This window comes from Rhipicephalus microplus, chromosome 5 (assembly GCF_043290135.1).
Source record: "Rhipicephalus microplus isolate Deutch F79 chromosome 5, USDA_Rmic, whole genome shotgun sequence".
Lineage (NCBI taxonomy): Eukaryota > Metazoa > Arthropoda > Arachnida > Ixodida > Ixodidae > Rhipicephalus > Rhipicephalus microplus.
The window spans coordinates 60,176,736-60,203,622 of NC_134704.1; the positions used below are offsets into that span (position 1 = coordinate 60,176,736).

General features: G+C 48.7%; 1 protein-coding gene across 6 annotated transcripts in view; it reads left to right on the forward strand.

Moving 5' to 3' along the window:
* Positions 1 to 26,887, forward strand: part of LOC119174491 (uncharacterized) — a 791,579-nt gene that overhangs the window by 752,789 nt on the left and 11,903 nt on the right. For all 6 annotated transcript variants that reach the window (XM_075895551.1, XM_075895552.1, XM_075895556.1 and 3 more), the window contains 7 exons: positions 6,723 to 6,830; positions 9,816 to 9,901; positions 14,005 to 14,110; positions 14,352 to 14,416; positions 15,100 to 15,249; positions 24,842 to 24,883; positions 26,601 to 26,688. In XM_075895551.1, the coding sequence (XP_075751666.1) occupies positions 6,723 to 6,830; positions 9,816 to 9,901; positions 14,005 to 14,110; positions 14,352 to 14,416; positions 15,100 to 15,249; positions 24,842 to 24,883; positions 26,601 to 26,688 (645 nt within the window). The remainder of the gene's footprint in view (positions 1 to 6,722; positions 6,831 to 9,815; positions 9,902 to 14,004; positions 14,111 to 14,351; positions 14,417 to 15,099; positions 15,250 to 24,841; positions 24,884 to 26,600; positions 26,689 to 26,887) is intronic.

The window sequence follows — 26,887 nt, forward strand, 5'->3', positions numbered from 1 at the left end:
ATATTCTCGCGCTTCACTTCCACATTTCTTAATTGGGTCAGGTTCGGCTATGTAGTTGACAAAGTTTTTTTTTTTTTTGTCAACCATATATACTTCTATCTTTCCGATCAGTCCGTATGAATTTTCTGTTATAATTTCGTGCTGCGAAAGGGTGGATGACGATTTCCCTCTTCATGGTTGCACCCGCCGTAGTTGAGATCGACCACGACTAATAGGACTCGCTTTTCCAGTTGGACCTGTTGACTGTTTAATGACAGCAGGACAGATCTATATCTCACAGGATCGGTGAGAACGATGGGTGCAACAGTGTGTGCAGTACTCGCCCTTCTCTGTGCCTCACTTATGCGCCCATTTTCGCGCGAAGGCTGTGAAAGCGAAAACCGTAATCGATTTACAAAGTCCGATTTTGAAGATTCGCTAGTTCGATTCGACACCTTGCATCGAAGCGTGACTCGCGAGGTGCCTCGGCGTGCTCCAATGCGACCCGCCGCATTAAGCGTGACCCGTTGGCGGCGCGCATATCAATTGTCGCAATGAATTTAATTAAATAGTATTTAACACTTCGTAACACAGCTGTCGAAGCTTTTCTGCAAGATACTGGACACGTTCTCAAAAAAAGAAAGTTGGCGTTTAATCTAATTATCTACTACCAACGCGTCATCGTGTCTTAGCGCCACGATTTCACTTTTCATCATTTTTTGCCACATGCGTTTGAGTGCTTCGGGAAACAGCCAGCGAAATTAACGAGCTTAACTTTCTCGTTCATGCAGTATAGCATATCCTCGATATTGGCAGTGTTCCAACGTTCAACGAGACACGAAAAGTTGACCGCCTTTAACTGATGAACGAAGCGATAGCGAAGACCCCCTCCTTATCTCGGTGACCGTGCAATGCAGGACTACAGAGCTTATGTAGATATCGCCAAAATGGCGGGAGCGCAGTATTCGTTTGTTTCCTTTATCCGTCGTCGCCCTGCATTGTGTTGTCGACTGACAAATCGCCGGATCTGCTGTCCCCGAAGCCATCGTCACCATGGCGGATCCCACGCTCTGACGTCACACGAGAGCGTGGGTCCCTCTAGCGTCAGTTCAGTGCCGAGCCTGGCCGAGCTCGTCAACCAAGGGTCAAGGAAATGTGCGATTCGTCTGCAGCAGGGCTCGGATCTGTGGATTTCGTGTGTGACGTACGGTTCACCGCTGTGCACGTTCTGTTTCGGAAGTATGTTTGTCAAGGCCAATTTCTTATGAGAATGGATTAGGGGGATCGAGCAGCCCTCCCCTACCTCACCCGGTGATTTGGGCGCACCCGTGAAGGCAATGGCGTGCATGAACTGGTTGTGCAGGCGCTTCTTTTGGAGCACTGAAGTTCCAGTCACGGTGAGGAAACTGGATCTGCCGCGCTTTGTTTGTTTGTTTGTTTGTTTACGCCCTATGTGTGTTTGCTGTAAGTCAATAATCGCAGGAAGTAGTTGTGGCGTAGTTCGCATGCTGCTGAGCTGTTCATAAAAACAGGCACCGCCTGATCGCAGTGACGAATGCTGTACTGGACGGGGCCATAACAGAGCCTTCGTTAGTCGACGTTATATCTTTGTGTGTGTGTCTAATCGATTCAGATACTGGTTTCCTTTTCTTCTTTTGTTTCGTAATTTGAACGAAGTGGGTGTGTCCCAGAATCGGTGGAGGGAAACCTGGTAAAGCGATGGCTGGTTCAGAAATGCCATTCTCGTACTTCACAACACTTACACATCGCTCTAGAGAAAAACCGTTGGCTCTTTTTTCCCTCCTTTTGCGAAGTGCTCGAAGAAATAAAAAAAAAGTGCGACTTATCTTTGACTCAGAAACTACACCAAGGTCCTGAAATCAGTAGGAGCTGATTATCTTCCCATGCGGCTGCCAAGCAACCCGTTCTCGCATTAAACTGTCTTAATCGGTGGTCGGGTGTAAGGATATTTGATAGTTTTTTTTTTGGAAATTTAGATTTTCTGCGCAAGCAGAAAGAAGGGAGACAGGATGGGTAGAGTGCCGTCTCCCGTTTTTTTTTTTTCTGCTTGCGCAAGAAACTCTGGATTTCTGAGTGAACAAACTAGTTTGCAAATTAATGTTTCTTGGCTGCGGTGACGTATACCCTTTAACGTGTTTTCCCGTACCTTTGCAATAGTCATGTGTACACCTGAGCATGAGAATAGTGGGTCGCACCGCCATCTACTCGTTGAATTTGTGCACACGTAAGCGAGTGAAGTACGGTGAGACTGCATTCAAGAGAGTGCATGCAAATATCGAGCCGAGTATGGCCTCCCTCTGTCCAATCGAGGCACTCGCGTCGTGTTTACATACGTAAACATATCCACGTACGGTTCGTTGCCCATCACCGGTAACGGGATAGTCGAAGAACACGCTGGCCGGTAATTTGGCGCATTTTAAACTGAACGATGGAACTGGGCTCAGAACGCACTTGGCGCGCAGGTTTTTCGGTATTTTATCGACGGCTGTTTTGTTCAGATGGCCCACTACCCATCCGTCACGCGCAGTTCCGAAATAATGGCCAAGCGTTTTGTCGGTTTTTTTTACTCAGCTTATAATGCAGAATTTTAAAGCGTTTAAGGGATTTACTTTCCCCGGCCTCCGAGCTTCTAAGTGGTGGCGCACAGATGTCCAGTTCCTGCTCCTTGGCGTTCCTTTTCGCGTGCCATCGTCTTTTGTGGTAGAGGAATGCCGCATCGACCTTTCGTAGACTCGTGTCACGCTTGTCGCGGGAATGCGGATGAGTAGGGCACGCATTGTGGCCCTCGTGTTTTGTGTCGCGTGCGTCTCAGTCTTCAACTACCCCCACTAAGACCAATATGTGTGACGGGACAGAGCGTTGCGGAAAATGCCGTAGCCACAGCTATGGGAACTTGTGCAGGAAGCATTTGCCAGGGACAGCACTCAAAGGCACCTGCATCTAGTGCATTGCCAAGCTTCGTGCAACGTTTTTTAGGGGCGAAGCTCCTTAAGCCGTGGGCTGTGCGTCCCCTGTGTGTGGCTACCTCTCGTTTAGTTCTTGCAGTGTTTACTAGATGGCGGTACTTGTAGCTGATGATGAAAAGATGCAAGGTGTTATAAACTAGACGGCAGTACTTGTAGTTGATGATGGAAGATGCGATATGTTATAAAATAGGAATGATGTCACATATGGCGCGTGTCATTGGTGAAAGGCAATCGTTTGACTTAGTGCGGTGACGTACGCTAGGGGGAGCGTTGTAATAAAACTGAGTGAACAAAATGTTCTGAGGATTCATGGTTTGCCAGGTTTACTTCCGGAGCTTCGCCCACTCATCATCATTCACTTCGTGGAAATGGTGGCAATTTTTGTACGGATCAGGTTAATGCAGTGTTCGTCTGCCCGAGCAACGTGCAACTGCTTGCAGCAGCACGTCGCTTTGTTGACGTGTGTCGTTCTTCGATAACGCTAGAGTGAACAAATAAACGCTAAATCTGGTGTATACGCTGAAAGTAAAACCTATAGCCTTCCATTCGTGGCCCCTCTGTTATTTACGTCCTCCTTACTTTGTGGCACTGAGCTGTGTTGCGTTATGGACTGCAGAAGATTAGGAAAGGTGACCGCGAGACCATGCGATAGAAACTCGACACGAAGGGGGTCACCTTTCCTAATCATGAATCACCTACTGACCAATGCCCGTACTCTTCCAAATATCTTCGTTTGCACTTGGTGTTAGTATTTCCTACCGCGCGGGTGTGGTATAGTACATACGAACCAGACACTTGCTTTTTGGTTAACCTCCCTGCCTTTCTTCATATACCATTTCTCTTTCTCTGCACGTTGCAGATATCACCATTAGTCCAGTAGAGTGATTACTTCTTTCAGCAAAGCACCGCTTCACATTTATTAATATTTAGTGTACCCCTTAACTATGTCTCGTTTCTTAAAACATAGCAGTTCGTGACAGAGACAGAACTGCCCCCCCTTTTTTTTTCTTATTTCACGGCCACTGCGCTGTGTTTTGTCACATGGTGTTTAAAAATTTGAAAGGTGGAAGTTTAGGGGAGCGCGGAAAAAAGCTTGAAGAGATATTCTCGAACATAGAGTGTGTAGCTGCTGGATCAGTTTTTCAGCAATCGGTCTTAGTCTTTGTCGAGGCAACGACTGCACACGTGACTGCGCGTAATGCAGTAACGTGGAGCGGACCACTCGGTACCGAGCCGCTCGAAGCTCCGTCGTGCAACCTCCCACGACGACCATATCGCGTGCCCTTTCGTGAGCATTGTTGAGCGCGGAGCCAGCGACGCGCCTGGTGCATTCTCAAAACGCTTTTTTACCGAACCTCGGCGTTCGGAGGAGGGATTATTTTATGCTAATCGGCTTTGTTATTTTTTTCTCGGGCCTGCCTGCTCGCTAGCACGTGTGCGCTTTTCCTTCGCGTTCGACGCCCCCGTTGTCCGGCACCGTTGCCAGCAAAACCAAACCTGGAGGTCGTTGAGCCGGACCCGCGATGGCAACTCTAATCCGGACAGTTACAGCCGCAACCCTTTTCGGCCGAAAGAGCGGGAATGCCGGACTCGCGGTTTTTTCACGTGATTGTGTGTAGCGCTGAAGGAAGCCTGTTATTTTGGGAAACAGCCTTTAGTTCAGTTTCGTTCCGGTTAGCGCCACCATTTTGGGTATCTACTGCGACCGTTGTTATAGACAATAAATGCCTAGTTCAAGTCGTACTATAACGGTACATTGTCCTCCTCGTATTGCGCAACTTCTTCTCCTTCTTCCAGCGAAAAAAAAAATTTAACACCAGTCAAATGGAGAGTATCAGCAGCCGCGAAACACGAATAAAAAATTAAAGGTACAACGCAACGATTGTGTAGCGGCTACTTTGTTGCCCTGCGATATTCCCTAAGGAGGCGAGCGCGAACCTCGGTCAAGGCGGAAGCATTTCGATAGGCGCGAAATAAAACACCCGTGTGTACTCCTCGGTGGGTACAGTGCTCGGCTGCTGACTCGAAGGTCGAGGGTTCGATTCCGGTAGCGACGGTCTTATTTCGGTGGAACCTTATAGTGGTAGAGGCCCGTAGTGGCAGAGGTGATGTCGATGCACGTTAGAGAACACCAGGTGGCAGAAACTTCTGGAGCCCTCCACTACAGCGTTCCTCGTGATCGTTCCGTGTTTTTTTACGTAAAACCCCAGATATTTAGCTTTAGGTGCACGTCACATAATTATTTATTTGGTTTGTGTGCGTAACAAAGGCAAAGGCACAAGAAAAAAAAAGAGGGAAACAGGCTGACAACTGCCCGGGTGGTGTCTCAATCACACAGGGCGTGTTTCGGTCACATCGTGCCTTTGCGCGAAAATTCCACAGGATTCAACCTTTTATAAAAGGCCACTGCTCTGCTCCCTGCAAGTAATATCTTGCAGTGAAGGTCTTAATGTTATTTATGATACAGTAACAATCATAGTTAAGTACGTACGAGATCACTTGCTGACCAGATGTAAACGATACAGCATCCAAACTGGCACGCTCCTAGTCGTAATATACCCCTCGTCTCGACTCGGGATGGTGTTCTGTTCCCCTAAAGTGCGCTATTGTACGTTTCCTTACAATTACTGACAGGCGTTGGACTTGCGCCGTATTCCGCTTATCGCTCTGCTGCGATACCGACACGCTTTTGTGGCTAAATTAAACTGTTATCTATCTATTCGGCGCATAAAATACTAAAGCGAGACGTGACTCGCTGATGACATTTCCCTTCGGCGCCGCTATCGCCTCTTATCGCGTATTTCGTCTATTTGTAAACACGCGTTATCTGAGCGCACTCATCCATTGCTCACCAGCAATGCTCCCTCGCATTCGGTGCGCGCCAGTCTAAAACGAAACTGTGCTCAAAACATGGATTTTAACTGTGATTTCTCTGAGTGCTGCCGCTGCTGGGAAGACGTTTTTCAGGTAAATAGTGTCGTTGGTGTTGTGATAGATGTTTCCACGGGTAATTAGATGTATTGGGTTATTAATCGCTGATTCGTCTTAGTGTGAAAGACTCAAAAGCAGACCCGTTTTGTGCCGCATGTTGGTAATCTGCGTAGTCGTGGGCTGCTTGTCATCTTTTGTTGACTTTTTTTTTAACATGGGTCTAATGAGGAGTGGTGTGATGAGACGTTTGTGAGCCGTTCAGCCTTTTTTCTCTTTTTCTCTCCCTTCACAAAATTGGGTGTGGTCATTGTGGTGTTTCATCAGGTTCACATCTATAGGTATATCGTGACATAAATAGTCGAGAATTGCGCATCTCATGCGTTTTGAGCAAGGTTCCCTAGATTAACTACGCGTTGATTTCGGCTTGGTATGAACTGTGTGTTCGAGGGCTTCTAATACCATATAAATGGAAATAACATGCAGATTTCGGCTAAAAAAAAAAACGTGCGTCAAAAACAGGAACTACCAAAAAGTATGCCGGTGTTTTTAGCTATAACGATGTGCTTGTCAAATAGCTGATTAGGTTATAAACGAACTATAGATTATTAGGTAAATATAGTTATAAATACAGTTTATATAGGTACATTAGGTTATAAACAAACTCGTGTTTGTGCACCGCGCAGATGGCTGTTTTCGCAAATAGTTCTGTAAATTCATGAGAATGTTCGCCGCTGAAATTACGAGAATGTTCACCGCTGAATTCATTCTAGCTCTCTGTCCCCTCTATTATAACGCCGTTTCAAGCACTGTCCTCTGCATGCGCAGATGGTGAGACGGAGCGACTCCAACAAGGAGGAAACCGATCTAGACCGGATTCAGGACCTCTTCCCCAGTGACAACCTCCGGCTTCACGACCGCGATCCGCTGTCGCCGGTAAGTCTGCCTTGATCGTTTCGTTTTGTTTACTTCTACAGGCCACCCTATACTCGGGAATCTATCGTGTCAGTGCATGCATAACACGAAGATCGGGAAAGATAAAGACGACATAATATGAAAAAAAAATGCACGTTTAACGATGCACGCGAGAGGAATTAACTCGGAGAAAAGGGCAAGGCATGACCTCGTTTGCACTCTTTCCTTTTCAGTATTTTTCCTCCTTTGTTTTTTCCTATCGAATTAACGCACAAAGATTACCACCACAGATATGCCCCATCTTGCCCAGCAAGAAGTTCTTCTAAAAAAACAAAAAAAAAATGTTACACGTTTTAGTGTTCAACAGTGTGGTTGAAGCAAAATATAAAATCAGGATTTAAATGAATCTACGTCGGGATTGAAAATGTAGTCAAATCATTATAGTCTCCTGAGGTTGCACGTCTAGATGTCGAGACCAATGGAAGGAATCGTGGAAACTTAACGACAGGATTACAAAAGTTAACGTTGTCTTTATTCGTCATAAGCAAGTTCCCACAGAACCAATGTGTGTCATACGCAATGCAACCGTTGATTCCTTTGTGAAAGTCATTATAAAACATAATTCGCAAAATGTGTTCTTTTGGGAGCGGTAATTAAGATAGCCGAGGTGAATGCCACTTGGCACGCTGGTTTGCATTGTACTAACTGCTGCCGCCGGACAACTTTTTCGTCAGTGGCGGTTTACGTCTGAGTTTAATGTACCGAGCACATTTCATCTGATAGCCGTACCTTCGACAATCACAGGTTTAATAACAGTTCATCATAGATTAGACAAGAGAAGGTATATAATATAAACGGCAATGTGTTTGCAGTCCGCTTGTAAATTTAATCAACCGAACAAAGCATTAGTCATGCCAAGGCAATGTTATCGAACGGACACTAACTGACTCGAACAACGCAACGAGACTTCATCGAAATTAAGCACGTCACCGCATTTCGTGCGTAAAGAGCGCTTACGTGAAACGGGCTTCTCCCTGGAACATTATTTTAGCGGGAAAGACAGGCTCGGCGAATGCTTACAATTTAAGGAGCGCGTATGTGTGGACGTGTATGGTTCGACACATTACACGTTTTCCTGATTTATGCAACGTATATCGGACCACTATATCCAAAATATACAGGTACTCGTGGTCTATATGTCGTGTTTTAATGAAACCTTTGGTCTCGCAGAGGAGATAACGATTACACTTCATTGCGGCACGCTTTTTATTGACAAGAGCGCGAGAAAGGACCGAGTTGATTAAATACCCAAGCTATGAACAATACGAACTGACAACCACGTTACAGATAAGAAGTATCACTTCACCTAGGTAATATTTTCAATACATTTGTATGTTCTCTTTTTTTATCGCCCCGATAAGGAAATGCGAGATGCGCACAATTACTTGACGTCCGATGCGAAGGAAATTGAAAATATATCCCTGTTTTGGCTGACGAATATCCTCGCTCCAACAACAAACTTGTACTGACAGCTCATTTGCTGCAAGACTACAAGAACGGCGCGCAAGTAAAACAACGCACGGTGCTACGTCCGTGTCTTTCTGAATGCAGCGAGTTAGCCGATGACCTACCAACAAGCTCCTTGTAGTCGATCACCTCTTGCACCAGCGTGGCGCAATGTGAACCTTTTCGAGTGAGTGGCCACACACGCACCTCTTCCTGCTATGTGCCCTGCTCTGCCACGCCGCAAAAACAGCTCCCCGAAGCCGTGGCCAGCGGCACATTTAAGCCACCCACGCGGGCCGTCATAGCCGCCCTCTGATTAGTAGGCGGCCGTTTCCGCGCGTCACCTTGCGCCAAATGGGAGTGGTGCATTCGTACTCGCCAGCGAAAGCACGCACACGTCTTCGCCGGGTGACGACTACTATGGGTATGTATCCACGTTCATCCGTTGATGGTGGCCGCTGGAACGTGCCAACTGCAGCCGCCGCAGCATGCACACACGCGGCTACCATAGAAGGCGCAAGCCGTTTACACATCAATACCATGCCGAGCTGTTCTACCGCTCCCGACAAGGACCACCCTGCTTGGTTTAGCGGGAAAAAAAATACCCACAACGTGTTCCTGGCTAGCTTCAGTCAATGAAAGTCCCCCCCTTTTTTTTGTTTACTCTGTGTATGTCTTCTTAATTCTTTCTTGTTCACACTAATTGGCGCGGCGTCTGCGTTTCCGGTCTTTATTGCGTGCCTTATCTCTGAGTAAACTCCACAGCATGATTGCTCAATGTTTGGCGTTTCATTTTCCTCGGCATAAGTCTGGTGATACTGAAATTGCGTACGCGCAAAAAAAAAAAAATGCCTACGTTTCGAAACATCGTAACTGATCACCTGTCGTCTTCTGTATATCAAATGTACAGTGCCAATTTTTATGAAAGGAAACACGGGACCGCCTGTCCTGCGCGCTTTGGCGGCTGCTGGAAGCGCGTTCAAGTGGGAAGAAGAGCAACCATAGCCCCTTTTCGCGTCATCTCGAAGCGAGCAAAACAACCAGTCGTTAGTGATATGAAACCAGATGCAAGATTGCAACCCCCTTCCCCTTCAAGACGATTACCGGCCTCTTGCGTAATCGTCATGGAGGGGGTTACAGTCTTGCCGCTGGTTTCAGACCAGTATCACCAGTGACTGCTTGTTTTGCTCGCCTCGAGATGGCGCGAACAGAGGCCGTGGTTGCTCTTCCTCCCGCTTGAACGCGCTTCCAGCAGCCGCCAAAGCGCGCAGGGCACTCGCTGCCGTGTTCCCTTTCATAAAAATTGACAGTGTACGGGGGGAACTTGTAGTTTTAGCCTTCGATGGCGAGATTGAGAAATACTTGAACGGGATTTCATTCACAAAGATTTCGTGACACGTCAATTTTGTTTTGAGGTAGGCGGCTTTTTTCTTGTATTTTTCGTTTGAATGACTTTGGCTCATCTGTTGCCTTCACCCCTTTCTTTTCGTGCTCCTACAGCGGAAAGGACTGCTACGAACAAAGTCAGCGGCTGCATCAAAGCTGCACAGAGCTCTCTCTGGAAAGTCGAAGTCCGTCACCGATATGTAAGTAACCCGTTCTTGTGGTTTACGTAACACAATTTTCGCCACTGTTTACTTCGTAACGGCAGCTGCTTCCTCCGTAGCATATATTAAGGTAACAATTCGTTGACTATTACAGGCACTGTTGCTATAGTTAACTTTTGAGTGGAGTGATCAACGATATGACACTTTCGTTTCTTTTTCAAACACTTCCGGTTTTTCGAATATTTAAAAGAAGTCCCCTACAGGTAAAATTGGTACAGTACTGATTAAAGTTATGTTGGATAGAGGCGTAACATTCCTTTAGATAACGGCGAAATAACTTTCAGTATAATTAATGAAAATTAATTGCATCAGTTCATTGAAAGAGCTCAGGGGAAGAGCAAACTCGAGAGTTCGCTGGAATTGAATCATTTCAATAAAGTCTCAATGCAGACGGTTATCTTGTGAGCAGCTGTGATCGTTCCGGCACCTGGCAGAACAGATCTCAACCACAAGCTTATTTCTGCGTGGCCTCTGAGATCGCTTTTGGCAATGTGACGAAACGTTAAACCATTTAGACACGTAAGTCAAGGATTGGAGTTCACAGACCTCGCTGTTTACGACACTTTGACAGATCGTGCCTCAACGAGCCGGAATATCGTTATAATTTTTTTTCACCCAGCGTGTAAAGTCAATCGCTTCTCTTACTGTGCATGGTGGATTTTGTAGCCTCATGGCGGGCCGAATCGCCCAGGTGATTACTAGTTATGAAAATAAAAAAGAATGCCTTTACTATGGCCATAACACTATTTCGTGAACGCTCCCGATTCGACCTAATATACGAGTCTTTTTTTTTTTTTCAGCGTTGATTGATAGGCGCGCGTACTCACACACTTTTAGCGTTCCTGGAAGAAGTGCCGTTTCTCAGTTGGAGGTAAAATAGCGGAAGATTGCATGTATCTAGGGCCGCTTGCCCCTCCGGCCCGAGCAAAGGTTTGCCGCCTCTGTAATGAAAGTAGGGAAGTCACGTCGGTCATTTCCACCGCCTTACTTGTGTAGAGACCGCTTGCGCGAGGGTGGTAAGAGAGGAGAGAGAGAGAGAGCGCTCACGCGCGGATGTTTTGTTTCGCTCGCCAATTATACACACCGCGCCGAGAAGGATGCGGCAGCTTCGACGAAGAGCGCCGAGAAACGAAGACGAAAACAAAGCGAGGTGGGGGAGGGTGCAAATACGCGCGACGGTCCCGGCCATTACGGCAGGCCTCCACTTTGGTTTCAATGAGGAACTAGCCTCCTCCTCCCCGACCGACGCGCCTCTACTGCACCCATGTTGTATCTGCGTTGGCGGCGTCGTGATGTTTCACGAGGGAAGGGAGGGTCAGGTGTGGCGACTGGGTGCGCGTGCATTGGGGGAGCACCCCTGGGCGACCTTGAGGGAGACGGCCTTTCTCGGGACGCTGCTCTGCCTTCTTTGCCGCGCCCGCTGGCCGAGCCAGGCCTGAGGCGCGTGGTGGGTCGACTTGTAGTGAAGCCACTTAGTGCGTTTCAACTCGGAGGGAAGTGCTGTGCGGTTCCTTTCGGCGCGAAATGTGCTTGACGTGTCGGTTCTTCGCAAAGTCGGCTTCTTCAAACGAGCCCACGGGACGAATCATAATCATCGTCAAGATGGGGGAGCGTGGCGGATGGAGTTCAGTATCCCCTTAACGTTTCGGCAGTTAAGCCGCAATTGCCGGTACTGTACCTCGTGGCGAGTTATCCGTGGCAGTTTAAGTATTTGGTCTTGAGCCATTGGAGCTACAGCATCTGAAGTGTGTTCCACGGGAAAGTAAGGTTAGTTTCGCCCGACCCTTGAAACCCACAGCTTCAAGGCACCCAATTTTTCTTGTTGCCGAGTGGTTTGATATTGTATAGTCACAGTCTTTCAATGTTCCGCTTCGTCGCATAGTTCGCTGTTATGCTCATTTAATCGAGAGCTGGAATGACATTAGAATGTACAAAGTTGCGCTATCAGACCAGACGCGAGACATGGTAAGACACATGAAGCCCAAATATTTGCGAATTCTAATGGCACACCAACGGACCCAATTCGCAGCTTGAATAACATCTGCGTTGGTTCCATCTCCCCACGATTACCTTTTGTTTCTAACGCTGTGGACTGTCAGCGACTACGAAGTCTACTTGGCAAACATTGGTCTCGGTGTTTACTGGGGATTGATTGGCAGGTGGCCACAGCGTGCAGTTGTAATACGTTGCCGCACGCGGCAAATCCGTGCCCCATATACACAAGAGCTGTCAATTATCGAGCCAGGGACGCGTTGGCCGGTGTCTCTCTCGTGTTTACGTTCACTTTTCGACGTTGAACGTTTCTCGTTTCGTAGAAGAAAAAAAAAGACCAATTAAAAAAAATGTGAGGAGGTATCGGCTCAGTGAGAACTCATTTCAAACAGACTGAATTGTCGACTGTAGGGCTTACAAAAACCGAGCTGGGGGCTGCAGCATTTGTGGTAGAAAAGAAACCGTAGGCGAAACTGAACGTACGGCGCAGTCATTTCGAGTTAAAGAACGAAAGGAAAGAAATAAAGTTAAAACCGTGCAGGAACCCTGGTTTTCGGAAAGTAAACTCACAGAGAATCAGCGAAGTGAGAACCAAAACTTTTTTTTTTTCCTAGCGCTCGGCACGCGCCATCCGTTGCGTCGTGTTCGCGTGCGGTGTAGCGCGCAGAGAATCCCCGCTGACAAGCCGGCCCGAGTGGTTGTTCGAGCAAAAGGAATGGAGCCACGGAGGGCCCAAGGCCGTTCGAGTTCCTCGGCGCAGCCCACTTGGCTTCGTGGGCAGCTCTTGACGCCGTGCCTATCCCGCCGGCCATTCCGGCCGGGCTTGCATGGCAGGCTTGCGTAACCGCGCGTTCTTACCTTCCGTCGCTGCGCGCGCAGGCGCGCTCCTTGTGTTTGCTCGAGGACGATGGACCGTCTTCCTTACTTTCTCGTGTAAGAGGCCACCGCTGATGGCCCTCCGAACGCCGCTCATCTTTCCCGCTTTCATTACCGAGCGCCGCGGTTTTTGATTGACTCGCCAGTTATGCCCTGACTGCACCGCTGCAGCCTGGTGGCGTTGCGCGGTGCCCGCGCTTGTACAATAGTCACGGTACTCTACCCAGGGACTGCCGCAGTGTGTGTTCCTGCCCAAGCACACACTTGACGGGTCACCTATTCGCGCCGGCCGCATTGTTTAGTTTGTTTGGTCTTAGGCGCATCGTGGTTCGACCGGAGAAAAAAGAAGCAGGGTGTGTGGAGGGTTTTGAAGAGTCTGGCTGTGCGTCCTGATAAGGTTATTGAATCATCCGCCTGACTGACAGGTATTGCATCGAACGAGAATTTGTTTACCCCCGACCGCCACTGCTAAAACGCTAGTTTCCCGGCGAGGATTGATGGCACAAGGTCATCGTCTGTGCGCAAGTGTGGAGCACGGTAGCCTTCTCGGAACATGCTTCAAGCCTTCTAGTGAATGCACCTGCGTGTTATATAATCTTTCAGATTGATTTCTCTGTGTAACTATTCCAGTGAAGAAGAGTGGCACTATGCTTTGAGCCGAGCACAATGGAGGAATGCATGCCATACGCCGGTTGCTACCCGCTACATAGCCCTTGAACGTCTTCTTGTCCTTTCTGAAGGCAACGAAGATACGCAAAGCTTAAATGGAAGACATTGCAATCTTATCAAAACGTGTCAATCGCCCAAGCGTAGCTCTAGTATTTCAATATGCTTTTTGAATTTTCCATTTCTTGTATTCTCCAGTTTTCTCGTGTGTGTGTCCCTCCGCGAAATTCGATATTGCGGAATGCTTTGGAGCGACAAATCCACTGCACTTTTTTTCCAGGTGACCTCCGTTGGGTCCTTTCTGTCGCAGTTATTTCTTTCTTTTTTCTTTACCTTGCATTTATGCGTGTTTTGAATCTCTGCCGCCTAGTATTATAAAACGAAGAGAATGCTGTTTTCATCTCCCATGACCATAACATGTTCGGCTTCTGAAGACAGTATACAGGCGCACCACTTAGGCGGCCTATTACAACACTCGCAGTCTCAGATCATCCTCTCAGTATATAGTTACTTGAATCACGCGTTTTTATTTTTCTTTTGTCTCGCAGGACATCCCCGGGTAAAGACTGCACCGCCGTGTTCCAGGATGGAAGCAGGTCGGTTGGCAGCTGCGCACGCTACTTCATCATGGATGGGCCGGCCCAGTTCTCCATTGTAAGCCTCCACTTCAACTCGTCGCACTATTCGATGCGCGTCACAAAGCGTCTCGTTATCGGGCGCGGTGCTGTGTATAATTGCTGTCATTCGCTCTAACCACTGGTCGCATCGCGTCACTCAGCGTCGCATAATTCTTGTGAACTGCTAGCACTCTTCTGTCTTTTGCTGTGCGCCTTTGTTCCGCGGCAACCGCCTTCATGTTTTTTTTTTTTCGTTTTGCTTGTCTTTGTTTTTCCAGGGACTCCAGAACCAGGAGCGGCACCTGTTCCTGCTCAGCGATGTTTTGCTCATTGCAAAGCCAAAGTAAGCCTGCAGCTAGCATGATCAGACCGTTGGCTCGATTTTGTTGGCTTTCTGCTAAATACCACGAAGTCGCAGGTTCGATTCCTGCAGCCGTGACTCAAAACTGCGACATTGCGCGTCGTGGCGAGCATGGTGTACATCACGTATTTGTGATTAGTGCTCGATGAATGTTCTGACCGTGTGTAGCGTTCATTTTACAAGCACTTTATGCTTGTTTTGAAGCCAGATAATAATAAAACAATAAATTTTAATGTTGTTTCTTTGCACCTTGAATAAGAGTTGCCGAAGGGTTATCAATCAATGATCTCATTTGCCATCTCTCAATCCCATTAGATGTCGCACTGCGTCTACCGTTGACGTGAACTGGAGTTTGCATTAGTGTGCGTACTAATTACACACACACATGACCGGTGACACCTTTCCAATGTATTACATTCTTATAATGTCGTATCACGAGTTCTGGCAATGTTCAGACACTGTTTAAGAATTAGGTCACGGCCGTTGCTTGTTCAGAACACCGATTGCCAGAACGTTTCACTTTCTTTGTGTACTTGTATGGGAAGTGTAACAGCTACACGCCTGTTTTCTTATCGGGAGGTAAACATGTCCAGGAAGGGGTGGTGTATAGTTGTCATGGTTACGCAGTGAGTTCATCGTCCGCGCGGCGACGGCCTCTTTTCCAGGTCGTCTGGCAACTACAAGCTAAAGGAGAAAGTGCGCACGTGCGAGATGTGGCTCTCCAACTGCCTGGCGGACGTGAGCGAATCGACTCGATCCGCGGACACCTCATTCGTGATTGGCTGGCCCACCACGAACGTCGTTGTTACCTTCAGGTGAGGCAACGCCGCACGCTGATGCTGAGCGGCCACGTTACGTTGAGCCACAGTCTGAACTTCTGGCAGCAGTGGCTTCGTTGTGATTTGGGCAGAATGCTATATAGAGAAACGCCAGAGTGCTTAAAGGACCGCACGTGCCCGAAATTCGAGTCGGAGTCCATTATACATGGCGTCTGTCACGTACCATTGCGTATCTTGGTAAGTAAAAATACGAATTAAGTGGTATAGGCGACTGGTTCACTGGATAAAGAAGGAAGCGTTTCTGTTTGTAGTCAACGGTATCGTCAACAAAGCTAACATGGCTGCGGCGGCTGCACTTTCGATGGAGGCGAAAATGCTGTAGGCCCGTGTGCTTAGATTTGGGTCCACGTTAAAGAACCCCAGGAGGTCAAAATTTCCGGAGCATTCCACTAAGGCGTCTCTCATAATCATATGGTGGTTTTGGGGACGTTAAACACCACATATCAATCAATCAACAAAGCAGTGCTGTGGGTATAAGAGTGAATACGGTATATTTAGCTGAGAAAGACTTCTGCTCGTTACAAGTTGAATTCGGTCAAAAATTATCGTCGACTTCGGCCACGTCATTGCACCTTTTTACAGAAAGTGGGTGAGAAAGGTCAATGAGGTACATTGTGCTCAAGTGAGAGAAAAAAAAGAGAGGGTGAAAGAGGTAGGGATGACAGGGACGCTAAGCAGACTTAGGAAAGTCAAAAAAGAAAAGAAGCCAGAATGGACAGTGATTGTCATTTCTGTTAGTTCTCATTGATATTAAGACTACGTCCAGAATGTTGTATCTACACGTAGGGAGCAGTATGAGAAAGAGGGAAAGAAAAAGCCAAGTTAAACTCCGTGTACGCGCAGGTGGAGCGCCAGTATGGCATTGCGCTGAAGCAGCCCGTTGACGGCACTATCCTGCGAGCGACTGCTGGACACTAAGTCAGAGGTTCGATTCTTCAACTACTGTAACGAGCGCAAAACTGAAAAAAAAAAACCAAGGTGGTCAAAATTAAGTTTTGGCACACCATCATGAGACGTTGAAACATTGCCTTGAACTCGAAGAACACTTTATATACTGCATACTTGCTGAGTATATTGCCGATTTGACTTCTCATCCGGCTTTAGGCTTACAAGAATTCGCGTTGTATAAAACCATCATAACAGAACCTATTCCCCTCAAAAAGCGTCTGCTACTCAAAGCCATGCGTATGTTTGCTCTGTATGCTGGAATCTTTTTCAACTGCGCAGCATTTTCCAACTGTAGGCGCATATATAGCCCTTATATCAACGTCTGTTCCTCAACCTTTGAGCATTGCATTATATCCCGTCAAAATCACTCGATCGTGCTAAATTTTTGTGGGCCATAGTTTACTGCTTTTTCCCGGGCGTATCTCGAATAACGCTGAATGCAATCAAACGCGCTCACGGGTTTACGCACCGTGTGGCATGCGTCATTTGGCCTCATTTAACGCGTGTCCCCCCCTTCCCCCTCATCATAAAAGTCACGTTGACATCAAGTCCTGGCAGGCCTGGCCTCGTAACACGGCGCGGTTGTATTATGCGTCCCGCACATTTAGGTATATCGCACGTAACCACTCTCCACATTTTTTAAGGGGCGAAGCTCCTTATGGCGTCGCTTGTGCGTCCCTCGTAGTACGTAACCACCAGTGGCACATACCCGAAATAGCGGTCTTTACGATTTTGACCTCCGAGGTGGTTTCGGTGAGAGATTTCTTCTGTGCGTTGTTGAACAATAAAAGATAGTGCTCAATGCACATGGTAATGGCTACTAAGAGGGAATGAGAGACAGGAGCATTCGGCCTTTAGGTAACGCGCACGCTGCGATCCTCATTAGCAGCTATTTTTCAGCGCCGTGCTAGGACATTTTTCTTTCAGTCTTTCTTCTTGCGGAAATTTCATAACGGCTCACTAGATTGCGAGGGACGCCAGCGAGTCTTCCGTGCCGCCGAAGGTCGCGATGAAGCATTCGAGTCGTCTCTTTTGTAACCGCTCGACAATAAAGTTGTGTTCTCTCAAACAATAAAGTTGTGTTCTCTCTGTAACCGCTCGAACGTTCACTGCGCTGAGCGAGTAAAGCAACTTTATTAGGCCCATAATAGGCGCAAAAAAATGTTTGCATAGAAGCTCGCGTTAGCGGGGTGGAGCTATGGGTTGCGTTGAGCGAGCGCTGCATCGGCCATCGAAAGCTTTATCGCCGGCGGCTTCGATTTTCCTTTCGTATCACTCAACGGACAACCGCTCGCTTCGTATAAGCTCTTTTATGTATCGGGAGAATCGTGACGCCTCGCTCCCCTTTGATGCGTCTCTTACAAACGACGTGACCTATAGAGTCTATAGGTGAGAGGGAAGCTCTATAGCTTCGCTCCCGCCTGTGTACTTCAAGCACCGCCGCCACAAATGGTCCCTTATACAGCGCGACGGCCAGTCAGCAAAAGGGATGTTTCGGAATTGGGGGGGCGGGGGGGGGGGGGGGGTTCTTTACCTACCATTACCACGGCCGCATGATGAAAAATCGCACCGTGCTCTTTTATTCATCCGGGCGGCCGTGCCATTACCCTCCCGTCGCGATCGCGTTGCCTGCTCAGGCCCGTAAATGGCATCCCTTGCGAAGTTCGGCGCAGTCATGTATAGATAACACCAAAGCAAGAAAAAAAAAAATGTGGCGCCTGCTTTTACTGCCTATCAAAGCGGCAGGATGAGGTCTACATAGCGAGCCTCGTGGTTACGCAACTTCGTAACAAATGTGCGCTTCAAACGGGAGCGCATGCAATTTTATGTTGCGCGGAGAACGTTCCAAAAGTGCGCCTCGAAGAGAAAACGGGAGGAGGGGCCGGGTGCTTCGTGAGGCCCGATGTATTTTTTTTTATCTAGCTCTCCCCGCCCCATACACACCAGTGTCTTCGTTTTCTTCCTAGTCGTCTGGTGCGCAGAGGTGTGACCTACGTTCCGAACTTATGGATAAACCGTGGCTTCAGGTTTCGTCTTCTTGCAGGGCTGGATGAACAGCCTGCTGCCGGGCTACAAGGGAGGCACTTAGCGCGTGGCAACCAACCGGCCCTGCTGTGCAATGCCGCAGCGCATATCGTTTCTTACATTGTTGCTTATCGTGTCCTAAAATTCTTACCTCGTAACACATTATCTTATAAAGACTTGTCGCGATCACTTCAATTATATCAGTTTGCCGTACAAATGACCACAAGATCGAGCCTACTTGCCCAACGAAAAAAAAAAAAGTGGTTAGTGGTGATGAGCACAGCTAGAAAACTGTATGTGTAGAATAAAAAAAAAATGCGGTCGCGGCGTTTGGATGGTCGAGTAAGCATTTAGAGTACGTCTTCAACGATGCAAGGGGGATCGGGCGCCCTGAAAATCGAATGGACGAGGATATATCTAGATCGAAAGGCGTAGGCAAGCCAGTTTTCTTGTAACGCTCGGCAAAAAGGAGTAGGGGGGGGGGGGGTATACTTGATTAATAACGTCGCACAGCACGCAGGTACGACATCACTTCGTTATCCGGGCCACCTCCGTTACGAAATTCGGGCATAGCGATGGATGCGATGGGAGCACAAAGCTTTACGAGATTGTAAGCCCCCGCGTATGCATTATCACTCTCATTATGCTGATGGATAACACCAGGGGGATTCCCCTTCCACTTTTTCTCGCAAACTTCTTTCGCGGCCGCTTTATCTTGCGAGTCGTGCAAGTTGGACGACGCCGCCGCCGCCAAAGGAAATCAGAAAAGGGCGTTGCCCTCTAATGAACGCCAGGCACGAGCCTGTTGGGCTTCCCTGCCGTTGAGATCTATATACAAAAGAGGCCCTCCCTGGGCACTTCTCCAGTGGCTGGCAAGATGCTAGCGGAGGTCGTATGTTGTCCGGCAGGGAAAACGCAGAGGCAAGGAGCGTCGAAGCGGTACAGACCTTGCAAAAGTGTTTCTCTTTGTTTGATTTTCACCGGCCTGGTACCCTGGCATGTCTGATGCCACGCAAGCGTGGCTATAGCATTTCGCTCTTACTCTCACACTCCCTCTGTGCCATCTCGCCTTCGCATGAAGTTGCTCGATCATGAAGTACCGCATAGGAAAAAAAATCATAAAGACGCATAGCCGTGGGCGTCGTGTCGTTTTTTTTTTTTCCACATGCGGGTCCCTCACGCATTTAGGTCACGGGGCTAAGGCCGCCTTTGTTTAATTGCGCGCACGTGTACGCGATTGCCGCCACCATCAGCACAACGGTGCGTTGCGTGTTCTATAGCGCTCACTCGCGAATCTCCGTGGACTAAACGCGATATTTTGGCGCTCCTCCCTCTACTCCCCCCCCCCCCCCCCGCATCACTCCTCATAATTATACGTAGTTGGAGGCGGTGACGAGCCCCCGGCTTAGCGACAACCACCACACTCGCGCATGCCGTCGAGGGTAGTCATAATCACCGAGAAAACGCTTGCCGCGACGCTGCGCGGCGGGTGGTTGGAAAAGGAACTTTCTATCGCGACGACCCACATAGCGTTACTTTATTATTTCCTCTCTTGTCACTTCAACGTTCCTCCTCTCTCCAACATCGGGGGGTCGCATCCCCGCGCCGCGAGCACGCCTGATTTGGCGCGCGAGCGTGGGACACACCCTCGATGAGAGATGCTTCGTCCAAGTTGGAGCGTGAAATCGACGACTGATTGTACCGGCCCAAAAGAAGACGCCTCTAGAAATCCGCCGCCTGACTGACCTAGCGGTACAGAAACTCGTTGAATCGATCTTTCGCGTGTTATCAGCCGATTGGTGTTCCCGCCTTTTTCCTTTACGTGTGCCGTACTCGTTAATCCTTCATCTCACCGATTGAGCTCGATTCACTGCCTCCCCGAAATAGAACTTGCCGCTCTCTATATACAACGTCGAAGAAGTGGAGATGCGACGTGTAGCGTGCAGATTGAAAAAAAAAAAAAAAATTCCTTCCCTGTCGTACTTGTGTGTAACTTGTGGCTGTGATGCTTTCGAGCCGTGCATAGTAAACACTTATAGCGGAGTAGAGTTGTCCGGCCGTCGGTGCAATCCGTGCGGGTCGTCATTAAGGACACGGCGTGGCTTCGTCGTGTTTTTTTTTTCCTTTTTGTTCGTTCGTTGTTCGTTGACTCGTGCACCCAGCGCACTGTACACCATACTTATGTTGGTGTTCGTACATTCTTGTTCTTCCCTTATCTATTAGGGACGTTCTCCTCAATGTTGCCGTATATGTATGACAATGTGGCGAAACGAGCAAAACACCAACAAAACTGCGAAGGACCGTAACGAAGAAGCGATGTGCACGCTAATCAGCCTGTGTTTCGGAGGCAGGGAAAATTGCTTTATCTGTAGGAACACCGTAATCGTCTCGTGTATACACGGCAATTACGGTACGCAAAGGTTGAGTGAAGCGCGGACCTGTACATATATATGTACAGGCCCGCGTTTAGTTCCATTTTTGCGTGTCGTTTGCAGACGGGGGGAGGAACATGCGTACGTCGGTGTGTGGTGGCTCGATGAAGTAATGGCGCGTCAGCCAAGGTCGGAAGAATCGTAACTTCGTCTGATGGAGCTTCCCGGAGCACTCCGGCGCCACGTAATAATTGATCGGACTCGCCGGGTAAGCATTACGCTTCAGTTAGCGCAGTCCAGCGCGTCCTCTCTTTGACCTTCCGAGCTGTGATTTCATGTCTTGACAATCGAGGCAAGCGCGAGAGGATTAAGCTACCGCGTTTTTGTATCTCTGTGCTGTGGCTCGGTGTTTACCATGTTCATTCGAGTATAAGCAGCATGTTTTCAATCTCGTAATGATGTCTGAGGGAAAAAAAGAAAATGTTGGTTGGTTCCACTTGTGTGTCCGTGTCTTCTTTATGGTGGGCGTTGCTGTGCAACGAACCAACTCGCGCAAAAAGAAGTTCCGGTGGTTTAAATACGTTTATGTAAAGTCACAAAGTGACTCGGGTTATGAAAAAAGCCGTAGTGGAAGACTCCGGATTCTCTAACGTGTGTTGACAGTAAACTGTTCACGGACCTCCACCGAAATTCGACTGCTTCGGCTGGGACCGAATACACATGCAACTGTGTTACCTCAGCGGCAAAAAGAAATAAAAAGTGAGATAAACAGAGGGTGTAGTCAATTATACTATTTTCTTCAATAAAAACACTCACGTATTGCCTTTGAGATCTCTAAGACCGGCATATCTTCAAGGTACCAAGCCACTATTATGCGGTATACGTGCTAGCGTTAACTTTCACTGCGGATTCCAATCTCGAACAATGCGAACTAGTTTTTACTCCCTGCAGTCTGCCGTCACTATATAATCAATCTTGTTGTCCTCCTGTACTCAAACACCCTCAACGCTGCTGGGTCCAAGGGGTGGTGGCATCGACTTGGTCGTAAACAGATATATAGCGACGATACGATGGTAAACAGTCGACGAGAAGCAGATATGAAACCACAGCGGGCGAGAACAAATGTTGGTCTCCCAGCTGGCGAACTTACAAACTTTGAAACTTCCGAGGGCATCGGGCCTTCTCTAGCGAGTTCTTCCCTTCCCGATTGGGGTTTCCTGGGCTGTACGTGAGATCGAGCACGTAGCCCTCGCTCATTCCTAGGTGCGTGCAGCGTGCCCATGCTACTACATTCAGCAAATTGCGCTGTTGAGCGAAAGCTACGGGCAGATTTATTTATTTATTTATTTATTAGAATACCCTCAGGGCCCGTAGGGCATTACAGAGGGGGTGGGTACAACATATATAACACACAAGAAAAAAAGACAAAATAAAGAAACAAGTATCAGATGCGCAAATCAGGAAGGCAACATAAGTCAACTAAAAATGTATAAGAATTCAAGCACATACAAGACAAAGATAGATAATGGAAACTGCGTATAGTTACAAGCATTGCTGAGAAATTGCAGTCTTGAATAACAAAGATTTGAAAGATTTGCTTTCGGAATGCAAAAAAAAAGAAGAAAAAAAAACACGCTGAAAGAAGACAGCAGCGCAAGGTGGTGGCTCAGGCAATGGGACGCCTGCGGTGCCGACAACGTGGATTCCCTCGACCCACGAAGATTTCCGCCCTCTTGTCGCGTCTAGGGCGCCTGTGGTCGCTGTCTGCTGTCAGGTCGGCTCCCGTCGCCACCCGCTGTCTACTCCACGGCGGCAGGGCGTACGTGAACACCGGCACGTTGTCGCTCTGCAGCGTCTTCCGGGCGTCGGCAAACCATTCTCCCTCACCTCCCTTACATACGTCAGCTTTCCCGTTCAGGGACAACACGGAAAAGCACACAAGGGCCTGAGGGGAGGGCGGCTAGTGGCCCAGGGCAATGCGGCGAGCAGGCGCTTTTTTTTTCCCAATCTGGGAGACTCTTTCTTGTTCCTTCTGTCGCTGAAAGCATTGGCGCCGCTTCCTTGCGCGTCAACAGCATGCTGACCACTCTTTCGATGTTTGTGTGTGTCATGCAAATGGCGCACGTGTGAGGGCCGCAGGTGGGAAGGGAGATCTCTGAGATTAGGGTTTGTCGCCACAGAGCGGTGATGAAAAATGGCCTGCAAGCTCGCCGGGTGGCGTGAGCATTCTTTTGTCTGTTCTCCCCTGTCGCCTTTTCTGCGATAGGAACACGGAAGCGTCTAGACTCTGCGTATCTCCAGACATGGCGGTCCGCGGCGATCAGGTGAAGTGAAAGAAGCGAGGAAATGACCTTGATCGTTTTTGTTGGCGTCTTGTAGCGGAGGAGGTGGAAGTCAGTTTTGTTTTATTTGGTTTGCTTTGCTGTTGGCATTAACCACGGTAGTTCTTACACCCTACATGCTATCGCATCTGCGTTATGGTAGTCCTCCGTCTTGCGCGTTTCGATTCGCGAAACGGTATGCTGTGAAATGGCAAAAAAAAAAAGCTTTATCGACATTTCGCGTAGAACCTGTCCCTCACACCAGCATCGTTTCCAAAGTGCGTCTATTTCCGAGATAGTCCTTTCTTACAGCTACGACATGCGCACAACATCGCATCTTCGTCGCACAGCTTCAGCAAGGAGGCGTTGCACCTTTTGCAGTGTGCTTCGCTTACTCTTCGTAGCAAGGGGACCGTATAAACGCATTCGTGGGACGTTCGGCGTTTGTCCCGTTGTCGTCTCATTTACTCATGTGGAGTAAGCACTGGTTTTCCGGAAGTCGAGGAGAAAAAAAAACGAAGAGTAGAGTGAAGGTTTCTAAACGAAACAGCTCTGATAGACTTTCTCCACGTCTTTGCTACATGGCGTGCAGGGGGCCCGCCGCATGGCTTCCGCGCTCTTCTAACCGTACGGGGCCAACGTGGCCCGTGAGCTCAGTCGGTGGGCGGCAAGCGCCTTGACTCCAGGAACTCGTAGTTGGACCTGGGAGCAGTCGGGGTTCTCTTTCGCCGGTGGGAGTCCGCCTCTCGTTGATGCTTTCTGCGCCGTCTTCCCGAACTACGGGATAGCGTAAAGTGTATCACTGCCAGAACGTACCACACCCGGAGTGGGCAGCGTCGGGTGATCGACTGATTTTTTCGCGCGCTTTTTGTGCTCCTCCTTCTCCGCACCCTCTCGAAAGCACCTGCAGCCGGAGCTTGATGGAAAAAAACTAAAAAAGCGCTAGGCGTGGTTTGGAAAAAGAATAAGGGGGGGGGGGGGAATCTGTAGTTGTGTGCTCACCAGCCCTCGCTGGCCTGCAGCCCCGGCGAGGCAAGTGTTGTGGGAGGGTAGCAGGTTTTAAAGAAGCACTGCTCAACAACTGATGGCTTGCTGCGGCTAGCGCTCGCTTCGCGGGCGGTAGGGAAGGAAGAAAAAAAAAAGTAAAGCTTGCCAATATGCTCTCTCTCCTTTCCTTTTTCTCCCGTTTGTCTTCAACAATCGAGCTGTCGGGGAAAAAACGGCGTCGCGACGGAGGCTTGATGGAGAGGAGAAAGTGCGTATGCTTCGCCCATCACGGTAATCCTTCTGGTGCCAGAAGCTCCACTCCCCCGCTTCCCTTTTTTTTTTATGTCACCGACGCTGTGTGTCGCCGCGGTCCCATTCTCTGTTTGAGCTTGTCTGGGGAACTGTGCACGTGCGCAATTGGCGTTCAGCCGTGCTCTCGGAAACGTTGCCGTAAATGGCTCTCTCTCCCCTCGCCCTCTCTCAAAAACAGCCGTTGTCATCGTCATCATCATCGAGTGAGGGCCCGCCAATGTCACTGCACCGGTGAAGTCACGTGCGCGCGCAGACCCTGACTCTGCTGTGGGGCGACCGTCTCCCGTGAGACCGCGCGCGCTTCGGCATATTTCGCAAGATTGGCGCCGGATACGAAGTGGGGCCGCCCTCCCGATTTCATCGAGTTCGCTACCGTTTTGGCGCCGGTCGTCATCGGCAGCGCGATTTCCGGGTACGGATACGAAAAACGTCTCGCCCTGTGCCCCCACTTTCTCACGGATTGCCACTGTTTGTGCATTTGTGCTGCTTGTGCATCGGGACCCAGTGTGATTGTGCGATGCGTGTTTCCGTGCTGCGTGATGTTGCCGATGCAGCTGCTTTTGCCCAGAGGTGTGAACGCTCTTCCCTTATCCTTTTTTGCAGCTCTTCGGCCACGAGAGACCTGTGGCACAGCCAATTCGCGCAGTAAGTATTATTACACCCTCCTTTCTTTAGCGCAAGTCTTAGCAAGAAAAATTGTTTGCGTCTTCTGACAACTGGCCCCGATGTCGATAACTTAGAATCAAGCTGCTGTTGTCAAGCTGTCAGAATCAAGTTTTTGTACTACCTGGAATTTACTAGTTATCACGTTTTGGGCACGGTGCCGTAACAGTACGTAGGAAATTCTTCCTGAAAATGTGTGCCCATTCTACTTGCGAATTGCGACGTACGTTGCAACAGCTGTTGCTATTTAGGTTCGCGAGAACACGCTCGGTAGCATTGTTTTGCACAGCTGATCGGCGTTCCACTGCAATAATATACGCTTAAAAACAAACAGCGATATGCATCTGATGGTCAGTTTTCCGTGTTCACTAAAATGCACGGAAATCTTGACATGCAAGCAGTCGCGACATTTACCTCTCTTTGACAAAATGGCTGCGCTGTGTATTCGCATGCTTTGCTGCTGTAGCGCCAACTTGGCACAGTAGTTACATTAGTTATGGTATTGGATGCTCACTCGCTTTGGTGGCGTAGTTGCTTTCATTGAGCTGCTGAATCATCGACGGGAAAACGACAATGTGCCCATGACTCATACTGATGTCGTGGTTTTTAGTGCCTCCTACGTTATCATGTCAAGTTATTTTGCACCGTGTTTTTTTATGAGTTGCGATAACCATACGTGCACACATATCTCTTTCTTGCATCACGCCTGCGTATCACGGCACTGCGACACCTTTTCCGGCTCGTATTGAGAGACTTTAGGCCTCGGTTAAAACGACGTGGTACGTCGTTTGGCTGTACCTGCACTTCTCGTGAAATTTATTTGTGCCGTACAATCTGTCGTAAGCAATTAACTAGACGCTTGCAGGCAACTGCCAGCCGTGCACGCCGTCCCAGCGAGATTTGGTCGGGGTGGCTTGAGCGGCATGTCGCCGGCTCGTGCAAGTGTCGCACGTTGCAAAATCGCGTGTATTTAACGTCTATCCGCGGCCCGTCGTGCGGTTTTGGCATGTTCGATGCTGAGAAATGGCTCGCGCAGTGTGGACGAGGAGCCCAACTCAACCGCGGCCCCAGAGTACTTGTTCGCGAAGCCTATCTGTTTTTCCCTCCAGCCAGAGTAGCGATTTCCCAAAATGGAACCTGGCTTCATTGTAAGGTGGTGGCCTGAGTAAGTCAACACTGTGAATAAGGCCCTGTACTTCGTGCTCGCAAATTAGCGATTCAGAGTCGCCCCAATCATTGTACACGTGTGGGAATGTAGTTTATTATGTCCGGAAATTTTTAACGGTCTTGTAAGTTGTAGTTCATTATTAGGTAATAGGTGATGCACTAATTGCTCACAAAGCTGCTTGTCGTCGAGGCACGTAAACGCTTGGAGACTCTCTAAAAGTTTTAGCCGCCCGTCCCACCAAAAGGAAAACCCTGCACACGCCTAGGAGTATTTCTATATTTGTGTTCGTTTTTACAATGATGGGATAGAGTCTTGGGTTGCCCTTTCTTTCACCTCTTGCATGACTTCTTTAAATGCCCTGTGAAAACTGTTCTCGCGGCTTTGCAGCCACTTTAACTCTGAAGTGTATGCTTTACAATTTTCTTGTGGGCCCTTTGCAGTTAGCTTTTTGTGCGCAGGGGAAAGCTACCATTAGCAGCAGAGCTTGTTCTCTACAATGTGTCTGACAAGTTGCCAATGTTTTGTACGCAGGCTCATATCAGAGGCGAAGGAGCGAGAGGGACGCCAGCCCACAGCTCTGCAGGTCAGCTACTGGGACCCAGTATCGCAACACGAATACGTAAGTGGCATTTCTTTTTGTGCAACGGCCCACTAGCAAAGTATTTGTTCAAACAGGACATCATTTGTAAGCGAGCAAATGGTCACCTTCAACAAAAATAGTCGCTTAGGGGGCGGCGATTTCAGTAAAGCCTGATGCCCATTATGTTTGGTGCTTTCTGTATGCATCCAGACTCCTGTACACATTGCCTTATCATATT